We start from the raw sequence: 13,641 nt of genomic DNA on the forward strand, positions 1-13,641 counted from the left end.
ACCTTTTCCTGCACGTATGATGCATGGACATTATTAGGAAGAAGCACTTTGTAGAAAGGCTATAGTATACTAGATGACCCGGTGCGCCCCGGCGCACAGGCAAATCAAAACAGTAATATTGAAGAACAAATGGCAAAAGCAAAAGCAAATGTTGAAGAACAAATAGCAAGAACAAATATTCAATAATTGGTCGTAAACATTATAAACTGAGCTGTATACCTCATCTACATGGATGGGAAATGCCTTTCTTTTGTACTGTTCTACATATTTTTTTGAGGTGGAATGGAGATACTATTCAATTCATTTGCTGTAATAATACTGACTGAAACCTTAGTTTTGACAACTGTAATCATTCATGTATTGTAGAATTAAGGATATGGAACTGGGGGATATATGCTTCCTGACCTTTCCCTAACTCCGAGTCAACCGACGTGACCTACGCCCGCCGGTGAGCTAAAGTAACCAATATGAATCATACATGCTGCTGAAAAATCAAACTAAAATAAAATATAGTCTTGGCTAGTTGATACATTGTACATAGGTCAAGTGCGATAGCATGGATTTCCACATACGTAAAAGGATAGTCCGTAGCACAATATTACATAACACGGGTGACAGGGAACCAAGATGCTCTGTACAAAAATATCTTCAAGTCTTAGCGATTTGGTCTTACAACTAACATTACTCCATTGATGAGTCAGATAACCATCTTGGGTTGAATATCCTTGATGCCCCAAATACGCCAGTGTCATCCGCAACAAAAGCGATCTGATCTTGTTATCAGGGAAGTAGATATGATGCATCTTATTCTATTCCGATGCAGAGCAAAAGAAACACGGGAGCTCGCCTACCTAGCCTGCAAAATAATCTGACTCAGTCTTGAGCGATAAATTTATAATAAACTCATGTGCATTAGGATTGTAAGATACACCATGTTTGTATTTTTTCTAAGTGCCCCAATTAGATACCGATGGTACTAAATCATCAGGAAAAAGACTGCAAGATTTATAGTGGATGCGCATAAAACATGTGATTACAGATAAAAACATAAGCATGTACTCTTCTTCAATGCTTCTGATCAACTGGACGAAGGCAGAAATCATACATGAGCTATGTGTTTGGCCCGAGGAAAAATACTTGTTTGCTACATAACGAGGAAGATAAGCAGAGCAAAATAAATGTAAACAACTACTTGTGCAGCTTGTACAATTCACAGGCAATTACACTGGAAGCAAAGCAGAGATAGAACATGCATATCTATCTCAAAAAGCTGGTCTGAGCTGATGCTTGATTATGTAGCAAGTAAAGTATGCTGGGTCGCAGCATACATCGAGCCAACAAGCAGTGATACGGTACTGGATACAATTCTAATAAATCTCCATGCTATCTGAGCTTACAAGATGAACTAAACACACAGATAGGTTGGATACAACAAGAAACAACACAGATAGGTCTTGAACAATAACTGACGACACACATAGCACCATATGGAACAGAGTTTCAGTCAACAGTCTGTACAATACATAGAAGCACATAAGTTTAGTCTAAGCTTAGCCCGTGAGATGGGCACATGGGACTGTAGGGCTCCTCCCCTGCTAGCAGAGGGTGTACCTACAAAGCGTGCTTTAGAGTAGCGTCCTCTTACACGCAACACAAACTACATAGCCAGTTACATAGTCACCACACAAGGAACACGCTGCAGCAAACGAGGCACACCCAGCAGCAGCATGGAGGCGGTGTAACAAAAGCATCACATTAGCTTGGCCGCAACCACAGAACCCAAAGGGAACAGCGCTGCGTGGCAAGGTGATGGCTCGGCAGTGAAGCTGCCTTGGCAGTGAGCAACACTAAGACACTGATAGGCTTTTCGTGCGGTTCATGCGAGCATAGCTTATAGCAGGAACCAAAGCACGAAGCAAGAGCCATACAAACGAGGACCTGGTAATAAGACATCAATATACCAAGAGAAATTCCGTTATTATATATTGATCTACAATAAAAGCAACTAAAAGGAACCTTAAAGGAGTAAAGAAGGCAGTAATATAACAACCACAACATAGCAAGATGGCGATGGAACAAAGCATGTAAAATAAATGACCAAGCCATACCTTATATACAGGCGATGCCCGCAAGCACAGCAGACTACTGGCTACAGCTTCGGTTTCTTGGCCAACCCACCTGACTTGGTGGAGTTGGTGTTCCTAAGACGAAAAAGAAAGAATGACATTTATAATTAATCAACTCCATATCCACAATAGCATCTAAACCCAAAAAGAGCAATCTCGGGCAGAGCAGATCAGATCAGACTATAGCCCGTAACAAGAAAGTTTTTCATACCACTAAGGCAGCAACTCACCAAAGAGATGCTCAAAATTAAAAAGAAAGATGCCCCTAAAATTAGGTAAAAGCTCGTAAGCCGGGGACTGTCATTAATCACAAGGAAAGGAAAGCTTTGTCTCAATTCTGTAAAAGTATGAAACCAGCACAGGTAGACAAGAAGCAACAGACCAATACGACTAAGGCGATAACTCACCAAAGAAATAGAAGAACCGAAGGCAAAGTTTTTTGCTATTTCAAAAAAAGAAAGGAAGAGGCCTAAACAATTACAACAAAAATCAAGTGAAAAGTTAGAGGGCACGCAAAGCTAAATAATCTGAAACATCTATTTATAAACTGGCATGACTTAGAAAGCAACTCACCAAAGAGATGCTCAAATTCAAAATCTAAAAGCTCCTAGGGCAGGGAACTGGCATTACTCTTAAGGCAGGAAAAATTGTGTCATCATGGCTAAGGTGTCATCATGGTATTGTTTGCTTGCTATGTTAATCGTTACACACTTCACACATGTGGTATTAACCTAGGTAAGGGCTACATGATTTCTTTTAGAAAGATCGAAGATGCTTCATTGTATGCTTTTTTAGGATGGCAGCTGGTTGCTATGTAAAATAGATTCTAGCATAGCACTTCAACACGATGCTTGCAAAGAAGTATTCGAATGTACAGCAGAATATAATGCTGGTTTAGAGCATACGACTAACAAATACGGTGGGCACACCGAGTTTAGTCCTTTAAATACCAAGGATTAGGTTCGCAAAATCCTGTAAGCAAGCAATAATGTGTACAGGAAGTAATAGTCTAGTGTAGGTTACCTTTTAGGCTTAGGAACCACTGTTTGGTCATCTTTGTCTCCACCAACAGCGATGGCATCGTCAGAAGCAGTCTGCACCAGGGACTCAGTTGCCTAGTAGGGGAAATTAGTTAGTAGGAGTAGACAACAAGCAGTGGACTGGTCAGCAATGAAATGCAAAAGAGGAGAGGCTAATCACCGTCTCTTCGCCAGGTGCAAGGACACCATCGGCAGCAAGGGCACTATCCTTATCAACCTGCGACCTATCTTTAGAAGGGCTTGGAAACAAAGAGCGCCTAGCGCCACGCTTAGGAGTGGACGCCCTGCTGTCAGAAACGAGAAGGTCAGCATGGCATAGGTAAACAAAAGAAGGCAGCTCGCGCATGCATCTAAGGAAGGGCAAAGAACATTACCCTTTAGCCAGAGTCACTGGCCCACGCGGAGGGGGTGTTGCATTTGCACCACGAGTGATCTGACTAAAATTTGCGCCTAGAGGCGGGATCCTAGGGCCTGAACCACTGGAGGATGACTGATCCCCATGAGATTCTGAGAGAGAAAGTGGCGGTAACTGAGGCTTATAAGTCTCTTCAATCCTGCAGACCTGGAAACGTAAGTTCTCACTATTGCCTGAGTTCCACCTTTTGGATATGGAAACCAAAAGCCTGTACTTCTGTCCAACAAGACGTTCAATCTCCAACGGAATAGTGGTATCGCGCTTAGCAACCTGTGCTAGCTGACCAACTGTGGTATGGCCTGGGTATCTCTGCCGCATCAAGGGTAGTAGCTGCTTGCCAACCGCTCCTGCCGCAACCTTCTCAAACATCACAAACTCAGTTTCACCTGTGGCATCAGCCGCAAAGAAAGATATACAGTACCTAAAAAAGCATGGATCGAACCATAACCAACTGGCAGTAAAAGCAAATCAAAATGAATAGCCAAACAGCATGAAATTTACGCTAAGCCAGCATCAACAGAAGTGCAGTCTTTGCCAGAGCACTGGAACTGATATCCGTCATGCCTAGCAGATTTACGGCAGACGGAACACGAAGCAAACCACCAACGCTGGTCAGGACCAAGCCTATCAACAGTGACAGTGCAGATGAATTTTTTCTCCTGCAGACATAGTTTAACATCAATTAGAAACATATGGGAGCAGCAAATACACCGTCCTAAAGAGATCCATTCGAGATATAGGTGACTCACCATATCAACGAAAGGATCAGCATCGTTTAGCGCTTCTGTGGTCTTCTCAATAGGAGCCTCGAACACACGAGGTATGATGGCACCTGGCCCTATAGGAACATAGGCAGCCAAAGGAACAAACTGCGGTCCAAGCCTATTTCCAGGGAAAAGCATAGGTAAGTACAAAGTAAATGGAGAGAAGGGCAGTAGAATTTGAAGGATATTTCAGCAGAACAGACCTTTCACGGAACATATTAATATCAGGTATGTCCTCATCAATGTACCAGCGACAGGCAGAACCACCGCTTAAGCTTTTAACACCTGGAACAGACTTTTGGATCAACAAATGACCAACCAATGACCGTGAATGCGCAAAGCAAACGATTATGTATGTATATATACAGGGAAAGAAAAGAAAAGACAGACAATGTAATGGTAAGAAGGCCCAGAAATACATGTGCAGCAGAAAGCATAAGGTAGTAGAAACAGATGAACTCCAAAGAAACAATGAACTGCTCACCATGAGAAGTCTTTGATAGTGTTCCCACAAAGATAGCAATGACAGGCTCTTTCTCACCCATGGCACGAACTGCTTCCGCATCAAACTTGAGCGCACGATCACCCCAGAGAACAAGCCTAAGCTCCTTGCCCCTGATAATCACATGTAAGGAAATAATTAGGCATATGCATCTTCAAAAAAAGGCACATAGAAGATTTAAAAGAGCTAGCAGCTGCCAGAACCTACATGATGTCCTTCAATATAATAGTCCTGGTGTTAGAAGCAGTTGTTTGGTACATGGACTGAATAGGGACTATGTCAGAAACCATGTCGATCTTTCCAATGACATCTGCAGCAACACAGTTCATAAATCGTAAGATAGGTATACAAGTCAAACAGAAGCAATCCAATGCACAATAAATACACAGCGAACCAAGCAAAACTAACCAATGAAGCGCGCAGGACGGCCAATTGGATCTGGGATATCCGAAAACGCAGTTAGGGTGTATGTGCAGAATGGGTAGGTATCTGCCAAGCCCGGCACCTCTTCAACTGTGGTATACCTTGTGAACTGAACCATAAATGGGCTCTCGACGGGCCTGAAGGCCGTCTTTGACTGAGCACACATGAATTTCCTTATAACAAAGACCTTTCCTTCCTCCAGCACATCCTTTAGCCGTTCTGACGTGGCTGGAGGGAGCTGGCCGTACATATGGTTTCCCTGAAGAAGCATCAACAGATTTATAATGAGCACAAAAAACGAAGGAGCTGCAAAACTATAACACCCACCTCTATGTCAAGCAGAACCAGATCAGTGTGCTGAATAGCACCTACATCAGTCCCTCCACGATAATGCCACATGCGAGAAACAAGAACACGGATTGTCCACTGGTTGCTATCACTATGGATCTCAGAAAGCAGGTTGAACGCCATCTGAAACAACACGACAAAGATATTTAGGATAGCAAATAGTTAGGGACACACAAAGCATACCAAGTAAGCTCAAACAAAGATAAACCGAACATGGAACAAAATAGGCACAATCATACAAGCATCACCTTCTGGGAAACCCAATCAGCCAATGAACATCCATTTGCAAAATAGTGTGCACAAATTACTATAGAAAAAACATGTACCCATAAATAGCCTAAACAAGGAAGTGAAACAGGATGTATATATCACACTGGCAAAAGCATACTTCAAAAAGTTAAAACCAGGAGATCAAAAGCCCGCGCAGAACCAGAGCATATATATTATAACTACCTAATACTAAGCAAGATCACTTGCCTACGAGCGACTGGAAAATTTCAGAGAACACAATGTTTCTGGTTTCAGAACCAGACGTGCCATCCTCATTCTCAATCAATATCCGCAGAGCCTTTCTTGAGGTCACACGAGACACAGCCACGTAAAACTGCCCATGGGTGAATACAGGAGTTTTTAGATACAAGCCAACGGCTGCAAGAGTTTGGCCCTGGCTCTTATTAATTGTCATTGCATAGCAAATTCTAATAGGAAACTGGCGTCGATGTAAAGTAAACGGCCATCTGGGATCTTTAGTTGTGAGGGATATCCTTGGTATGTAGACAACATCTCCAACATTAGAGCCAGTCATTACAATGGCCTCGATGACTTTCTCAGCAAGCCTAGTTACAATAAGACGTGTACCATTACATAAACCTGTTGCCTGGCTTATATTTCTAAGAAGCATAATGGGAACACCTCTTTTAAGAATGAGTTTATGATACGGGAAGTTATTGACCTTGATAGTATTCAGAACCTCAAGAGGATAAAAAATATCTATGTTGCGGATTCCATCGGCGGCATTTCCTGTTGAGTCACAGCTTAAGTACTCTCTCTCCTCACCAGGCACCATAGAAAGGACATGCTTGTTGACATCTTCGGCTATCTCATTAGTTGGAGTTAGGATAGCTCTTTCTTTTAAATAGTTAGGATCAGAGTACCTTGTAGAGAAATCTACGTACACAGACTCAACAATAGCAGCTATCTTATCACCATCAGTATGCACTAAATGTTCATTAGGGATCGTAATCCAGGTTGGGTCAGATTCGCCCTGCCTTGCCACGGCAGGGACCGTACCATCTCCAACACTCAGAACCCAATCAGCAAAGGCGGCTGCTTCGGCCTGCAAATTAGCATCTGTGGTCTGAACAGCCAGACGCTGATTAATAGTAAGGTGAAGAACCGTAATATGACCCCATAGAAGAGAATTAGTAATAGCAGCATCAACAACTTGCGAACGTGTGCCACCCTCAACCACCGGTAAGATCTGTCTAAGATCACCACCCAAAACCACCACCTTCCCGCCAAACGGTTCATCAGCCAGCAATGGATCATTGGCAGACAGAGCATCACGCAAGCTCCGGTCAAGTGCCTCAAAGCATTTTCTATGAGTCATTAAAGCCTCATCCCAGATAATAAGGGACGCGGCCTCAATCAAAGAGGAAAGCATAGTACCTCTCCGAATGTCACAAACCCCATTGTTGTCTAGGTCAATAGGAATCTTAAATCTAGAATGAGCTGTTCTACCACCAGGCAACAGAAGAGACGCAACACCCGAAGATGCAACAGTTAAAACAATTCTCTTGTACCCCCTGAGGTAGGCAACCAATGCATTCCAAAGAAAAGTCTTTCCAGTGCCACCCTGCCCTGACACAAAAAACAACCCAGGTTTACCATCCCGCACCTTATCTACAATAGATTTAAATGCAACTTTCTGATCCTCATTAAGCTGCTGCTGCATAGCCTCAGCAGTTTTAATGAGCGTTTCACAGTCTTGAGAAAGCTCATCACTGATCATGTTATTTACATTCGAATCATTATCATAGACAGTTTTCAGAGGCAAGGCATGATCTAAAATACTACAGCCGTTCTTAGCAAAGACAACAGCCAATTCGTCCAGAAGCATGTTTCTTAGTTCAGCGATAGGGACAGTATAGGAAGCATTATGAAGAGAACAACGTATCCTATGTTGGATGTCTTCAGCCAAATAGGTCCAATACTTTTCAAAGAAAACATTTTCGTCAAGAACACCACAGTAAATGACCATAGTAACAAACAGCTGTCGTAACTGGTTCCCCATACCCCATTTCAAAGCCTCATCAAAAGCACAGTACCACTCACTATCATCACCTAGCAGCCCCCTGGCAGCACATGCATCCTTGAACGATTCATACACAGTACCATTATAAGTCCTAACATCAGCATAGCACTTTGCGCCTTTCACAAGCATCAACAACATTCTAAGATAATAAAGCTCGCCGGTAGAAGGATGAACATAATACACCCTTCCAATCTTGTCACTCCGTTTTCTCCGCACCCAAATTTTAGTTTCTGCTACCCAAGACCATTTTGTTGGAAAATCACAGTAAGTTAAAGATCGAGCACTTGCATATTTGACATTAGCAGCAAACCACTCAGTGAGCATAGTTTTTTGTAACAGGCTATTGTTAACAAGTGCAGGCAGGTTAGACAATGCGCGAAATCGCACAACATGTTTACCCAGCAGATGCACAACAAGCCTTTCAACAGAAGGATGCTTGCTATGTATATCATACCCATAACACCTCCAAAAAGAATCATAGGCACAGATATAACGACATGCTCGATACTCCTCAATCTCATCTATGTCACCAGTTTCTGGATCACCGGGGTTTTTTATCCTTTCAAATAGAGTCTTTGAATAGTCAGGCCCCTTAGTAACATACTTGTAAAGATACTTTATGACATGTGTTTTGTTACACCACTCAACATTTAAATGAGCCTGGAATATTTTTAGCAGCGTCATGTTGTAAGGAACAACATGCCTATTGTCTAGTCTGACTTTATTTTTCATGACAAAACGGCCATTGTCTCGACGCCTATAAACAGGAAAACCAGATTCATCAATGGATGTCTCATCCTGAAATGATTTAGGAAACTTCTTTGAGCATACCCCGTCTTTCATGCAAGGGCATTTAGGATTATCTTCCCCACAAGGGCCATGCATCATGAACTCGGCAACAAGAGCATACCCAAGAGGATCCTCTACAGGGTCAGGAATCTCCGCAGAGATAAAAGAGTCAATCAAAGCAGGGGTTACCTCACCCCGCTTTTCTTTATCTTGCCAAACAAGTATGTGTGCATGAGGCAACCCCCTTTTCTGGAACTCAACGGTATGCAAAACTGAAAACAGAGTAAGCAAGTTACAACATGAACCTACACTCAAAAGAACAGAATAAGGACAACATACAAATGAAGAGACATCTGAATTACCCGCGACGGTCTTGCCAAACGCTTTTCCACTCCTAATAGAAGCGAGGTACTCCTGAAGCTTCATGTGGTAGACCCTAACCGTAATATCAGCTCGATTGTGTGGCTTTTGCCCAGGTTCAACAGAGAGAGCCTCGGTGATTTCAGGCCATTTAGGATTGCACGTGAAAGTGGTGAAAATATCAGGACAACCATGAACACGAGAGATAGCAACCGCATCCTGAAAATTTTCTACCATGTAGCGTCGTCCGCCGGTGTAAGAGGAGGGTAGGATATTTTTTTTGCCAACAGAGCTCCCGTCCATACGCCCCTCCCCAACTGCGTCTACAAGACCTTGCAAACTCTCGGCTCTTAAGTCATCATTGCTTAACTGAATAAAATGCAATCTAGCCTCATCTATACAAGCACGGGAATCTACGACAGCCTGATCAGACAGCATGCCACATGATAGGTAGGGGTTGTATTGTCCTTCTTTATAGTGTGAACAAAAGCAATAAAAGTCCTGCATTGTCATTTTGTGCCTTTTTTTAGGGTCCAAATTATCTGCTCCAATGTACTTAACACCCAGCTGAAACCCACGCTCGCCATACGGAAACAACAGAGGATACTGCAAAGACATATAAGCAGGATGCAAAGAAGAAATTCGCTGCAAACCAGAACCTCTACCACGGATAATGATATCACGCTTAGGAGCCTCCGGCGTTATCTCACCAAACACTAAGCATGCAAGGCCATCCGTAGAAGGAAGACTAAACTGGGGCCCATCTAGCTCTCCAGGAGCAACAATACGAACAGAAACATTAGCAAACTTATTTTCTGCTAGGACCTGCTTAGCCATGCGGAATTTTTTTACAAGCGAATTATGAGTATCAAGCATGGCCTCAAGACCCTTAACAATGCCCTTATCTAAACCACCATCGATTTTATCATCCTTATTTAATGCCTGGATTCTGTTATCAGCCTCATCCCCTCCATGATATATGTATAGCTCAGCATATTTAGGAGTTTTACCTTCCTCAGGCAAAAGCGATCCAATCCGATGACAGATGTTACCACATATTTTGAAAACATTTGGACCCCCACCACTGCTTACGGAACGATCAATGGTTGCTCCCATGGAGGTAAAAGCAAACAAACAGTTGTATTGCCGTATTTTTTCAATAAATGCTTTGCTACGCGCAGGGCCATCGAAATCAAGAAGAGCCTGAAGGAACTCAGGTGGCTTCCTGGCAGGTGGAATAAAGACTTTCCCACCCTTGCAGCAGTTGTTATAGACAACACGCCTCTCGGTGATTGCAGACGCGGACTTCACCCTTTCCTGGTACCAGAAGCTCGCCTTACATCGACCACAACGATAGTCTGGGCCTCCATAAAAAGACCTATCTCTGTAGCTAGCTACACATTTGACTGGGTTTAGAAACAACCACACGAAAACACAATAACAAGTAAGAGGGGCAGCACAAACTACTGAAGACTTCTTTTACCTTTTAAGATATCAGCCTCTTCCAACGTAAAGCCAACCCACAAAGGTTCTAGGGGAGAAGTAAAGGGAGCATCTGTACCAAACAAGGACATATAAAATCTAACACAAGAAACAACCAGAGACCAAGGCGAACTTAACGAGTAAAACGGTGTAAAGTAAACAATCACCTGGTATACGACCACGTAGCCTATCATGTATAATCTTGCGCCTTTTCCGGTTTCTAGTAGCAACCTCTGGACTAACAACCGGGAAGAAACCGTCCCCTATAGGAAAACCAACAAAACCATGCACACATAGCAATCAAGACCCTGCAACAAAAGGAACCTAGGACCGCCCAAAAGAGAACCCAAAAGAGCGTACATTTCCTTTTTGGAAGGCCTGCAGAGACAAACCCAACAAGCACCGGCCGCAGCGGCTGCGGCACCAAGGCTCTATGGCGCCTACGGACGCCAGTTCGAACATCAGTGGTAGCAGACACCCGCGGTGGTCTTGCACGAACAGCACGAGGGCCAGCCATGCATGCGGCAGGAGCGCATAGGCACAAGCAAGCTCGCAAGCAACCCTGTAACCAAATCTATGCAGCAAGCAAAAGTTTTACTAACCTCTAAAACAGGAAGGTAGCCTAGTAAAAAGAAATAGAATTTACTAATTTCCAAGATGTAGATCTACAAAGTTTAAGATCAGGAAGCGGAAAAATTACAACCAAGCCAGAGGGCAGCCAAAGCTAAACAATCTGAAATATGTATTTATAAACTGGAATTACTCTGAAAGCAACTGACCAAAGAGATGTTCAAAATTTGAAAGAAAGATGCCCCTGAAAGTTAAGTAAAAGTTCCTAAGGCAGGGAACTGTCATCTTTCATAGGGCAAGTAAAGCTCTGTATCAATTTTCTCAAAGCACGAAACCAACTCAGGCGAAGAAGATGCAACAGTACACAACCAATGGCCTGCATCTAATCGATGGATGCGCTGTGGTTAAACTAATCTAGCAGCAAAATCTGGTTATTTTAAGGCACAGGCCGAAGTGCACGTAGCAGTATCAATGTTTCACAGCAAATAAAAGTCTTCAGACTTATTCTCTTGGGTCCAATACAAACAACAGCTACATATTCACAGCAGAACGCCATAAGCTGCGAGCACACCAAATGCCAATCTAGAGGCACTTGACCTACAGGGGAGGCCAGAAAATGCTCTGAGCCCACCGATCCTACAGCAGCACCTGAAAATGGACGCAGAGTCTCTCTCTCCAAACGGCTCATTCGACGAGCTGCACACGCCGCGACAATAACCACAGACCTGACGCAATCTCTATGCTACCATAGAATCATAATTATAGCCCCGGACAACAAAACCGTATATGCCCTTAAGTACAGGATGAAACGATACAAGGTCAAGGTCAACCTAAACAAACGATACAAGACCAACCAAAACAAGTGTACAGAATACAGGAGAATCAAACCTTGGGTGGCGCGGGAAGCGGAACACAGCAGCACCGAGACCTGCACGAGCGGAAGAACTTCAGCAGCACGGAGGCAACAACCTGCAAGGAAATAGGGGCGGTCAAATTACCACTCTATCAGGCAGGCATTTCATCAAACAAGTAAGGCGGGCGCGAGGGAGCGGCCGCGTGCAAAGCAGAGAAGGAGAGCGACCCCAACCTCAGACCGTGAGAGGAACGCAGCAGCAGCAGCAATGACAAACAAGCTGCAGCGTAGGGGAGAAAGATCAGGCAGAATCAACAACAAACGCGCAGCAGGAACACCAAGAAGAATGAAGAGCAAGCGCAGGAAGGAGAGGCGAACTAACCCTAACCATAGACGCCCATGACCTGAAACCCCATTGACCCCTTGTGACGGACCGGGCAGGTGACGGCACGGAGCGGGCAGACGAGCGGGAGCAGGCGACGGTTTCACCTCGGCGACGGCGAAGGAGAGGGAGAAGAAGTGAGGCGGCATGGGACTGAGCCGGGAACGGGGGGCGAGTAGGAGAGGGCAGGGACGGAACCGTTGACCCACACGCCCGCGAACCCACCAACACAAGTTCGACACGCAGAAGCCAGGTCCCACGGACGGAGCTGCGGTGCACACACGGGTAGAAACCGCAGTGAGGAAAGTTGCCGCCCAATGGGACGCGGCTCTCGCTGCCATACCGCTGGGGACCCACCATCTCTCGCTGCCATGCCGTTGGGCCCCCACCACGTCGAACGCGCAGCGTTAAAAAAGGAAGCGTACGCACCCCGTACCAGCCAGCGACACACACCCATCGCTGACGAATGGATCCCACAAACCGAAGGGGACCAGTTGGCAGCGAAACGGAGCACATAGCACGCGAGTAAAAGATGCGTTGTCCACCACCGGCCTACGAGACGCTACGGAAAAGGCTACCAAACCAGCCGGGAAAACGTCTACGATCTAGAGCACCTGCAGCTCTCTCTTGCTACCGGCCCCGCGCTAAAATGGTCCCAGCTGTCACGGACTATCAACAGGTAGCGGGCAGTAAGAAAAATCCAGAAGAATCGAACGAACCAGGTGAAACGCGGAAGCTGGCGCGGTCAAAACGTGCGGCGTGGATGGATTTGCCCCTTTTGAGACCTCCTGAGCACGAGTAGCACAGCTGCCTTTTAGAAGAGAAATGCCTAAGCGGGTCTAAGAACATATCCAGCCGCGTCCCCCAAAGCGATTTGGGGGACGTCGGCCAAAAAAACGTTCCAGTCGGGTGTCCCAAATGCCGCTTCTGTCCGGACGTGCTCCAAATATTGTCTAGCTTCTCTAGCCCATTCCCTTTGTATAGAGGCTCTATCAGGAACAGCTTACACTTGCTTTTTATTTGAAGGTCGCGTTTGAGGGACGTGGCTAGTAAAAGGATCACCTCCAAACGTAAATTTGGTTCGGACGTCAAACGACCAATCCGGCGTTTTTATCGGATGTTGTTTGGAGAATACGACTGAAGATGATCTAAGTTGCTTTGTTGCAAACCATGTACAACAGGGCAATGCGGGCACGTGGAGTCGAACGGATTACTACAAGTCTACAACGCCCGCAGCTTCCGTTTCAGATTTGAGATTTCCATTTCCCTATGA

General features: G+C 44.7%; 1 protein-coding gene and 1 long non-coding RNA gene across 3 annotated transcripts; both read right to left on the reverse strand.

The window, feature by feature from the left end:
* Positions 1–522: 522 nt before the first annotated feature.
* LOC127294733 (uncharacterized) lies at positions 523–12,639 on the reverse strand. Of its 2 annotated transcripts, none has more exons than XM_051324613.2 (15): positions 12,369–12,639; positions 12,221–12,266; positions 12,022–12,102; positions 5,598–5,741; positions 5,256–5,529; positions 5,055–5,157; positions 4,830–4,960; positions 4,549–4,630; positions 4,331–4,463; positions 4,083–4,240; positions 3,541–4,002; positions 3,327–3,450; positions 3,150–3,241; positions 2,109–2,201; positions 523–856 (listed from the first exon to the last, which is right to left on the reverse strand). In XM_051324613.2, the coding sequence occupies exons 1-14, from the start codon at positions 12,515–12,517 to the stop codon at positions 2,150–2,152; spliced, it is 2,031 nt and encodes a 676-aa protein (XP_051180573.1). In that variant the 5' UTR covers positions 12,518–12,639; the 3' UTR covers positions 523–856; positions 2,109–2,149. The 2 variants fall into 2 exon arrangements, with proteins under 2 accessions (XP_051180573.1, XP_051180572.1); XM_051324612.2 differs by lacking the exon at positions 523–856 and adding an exon at positions 1,440–1,938.
* LOC139838775 (uncharacterized) lies at positions 10,525–11,189 on the reverse strand. Its single transcript, XR_011756619.1, has 3 exons — positions 10,924–11,189; positions 10,731–10,826; positions 10,525–10,636 (listed from the first exon to the last, which is right to left on the reverse strand). It is a non-coding gene; the product is annotated as an uncharacterized lncRNA (long non-coding RNA).
* Positions 12,640–13,641: the final 1,002 nt, after the last annotated feature.

Source organism: Lolium perenne, chromosome 4 (assembly GCF_019359855.2).
Source record: "Lolium perenne isolate Kyuss_39 chromosome 4, Kyuss_2.0, whole genome shotgun sequence".
In the NCBI taxonomy this organism is placed as follows: domain Eukaryota; kingdom Viridiplantae; phylum Streptophyta; class Magnoliopsida; order Poales; family Poaceae; genus Lolium; species Lolium perenne.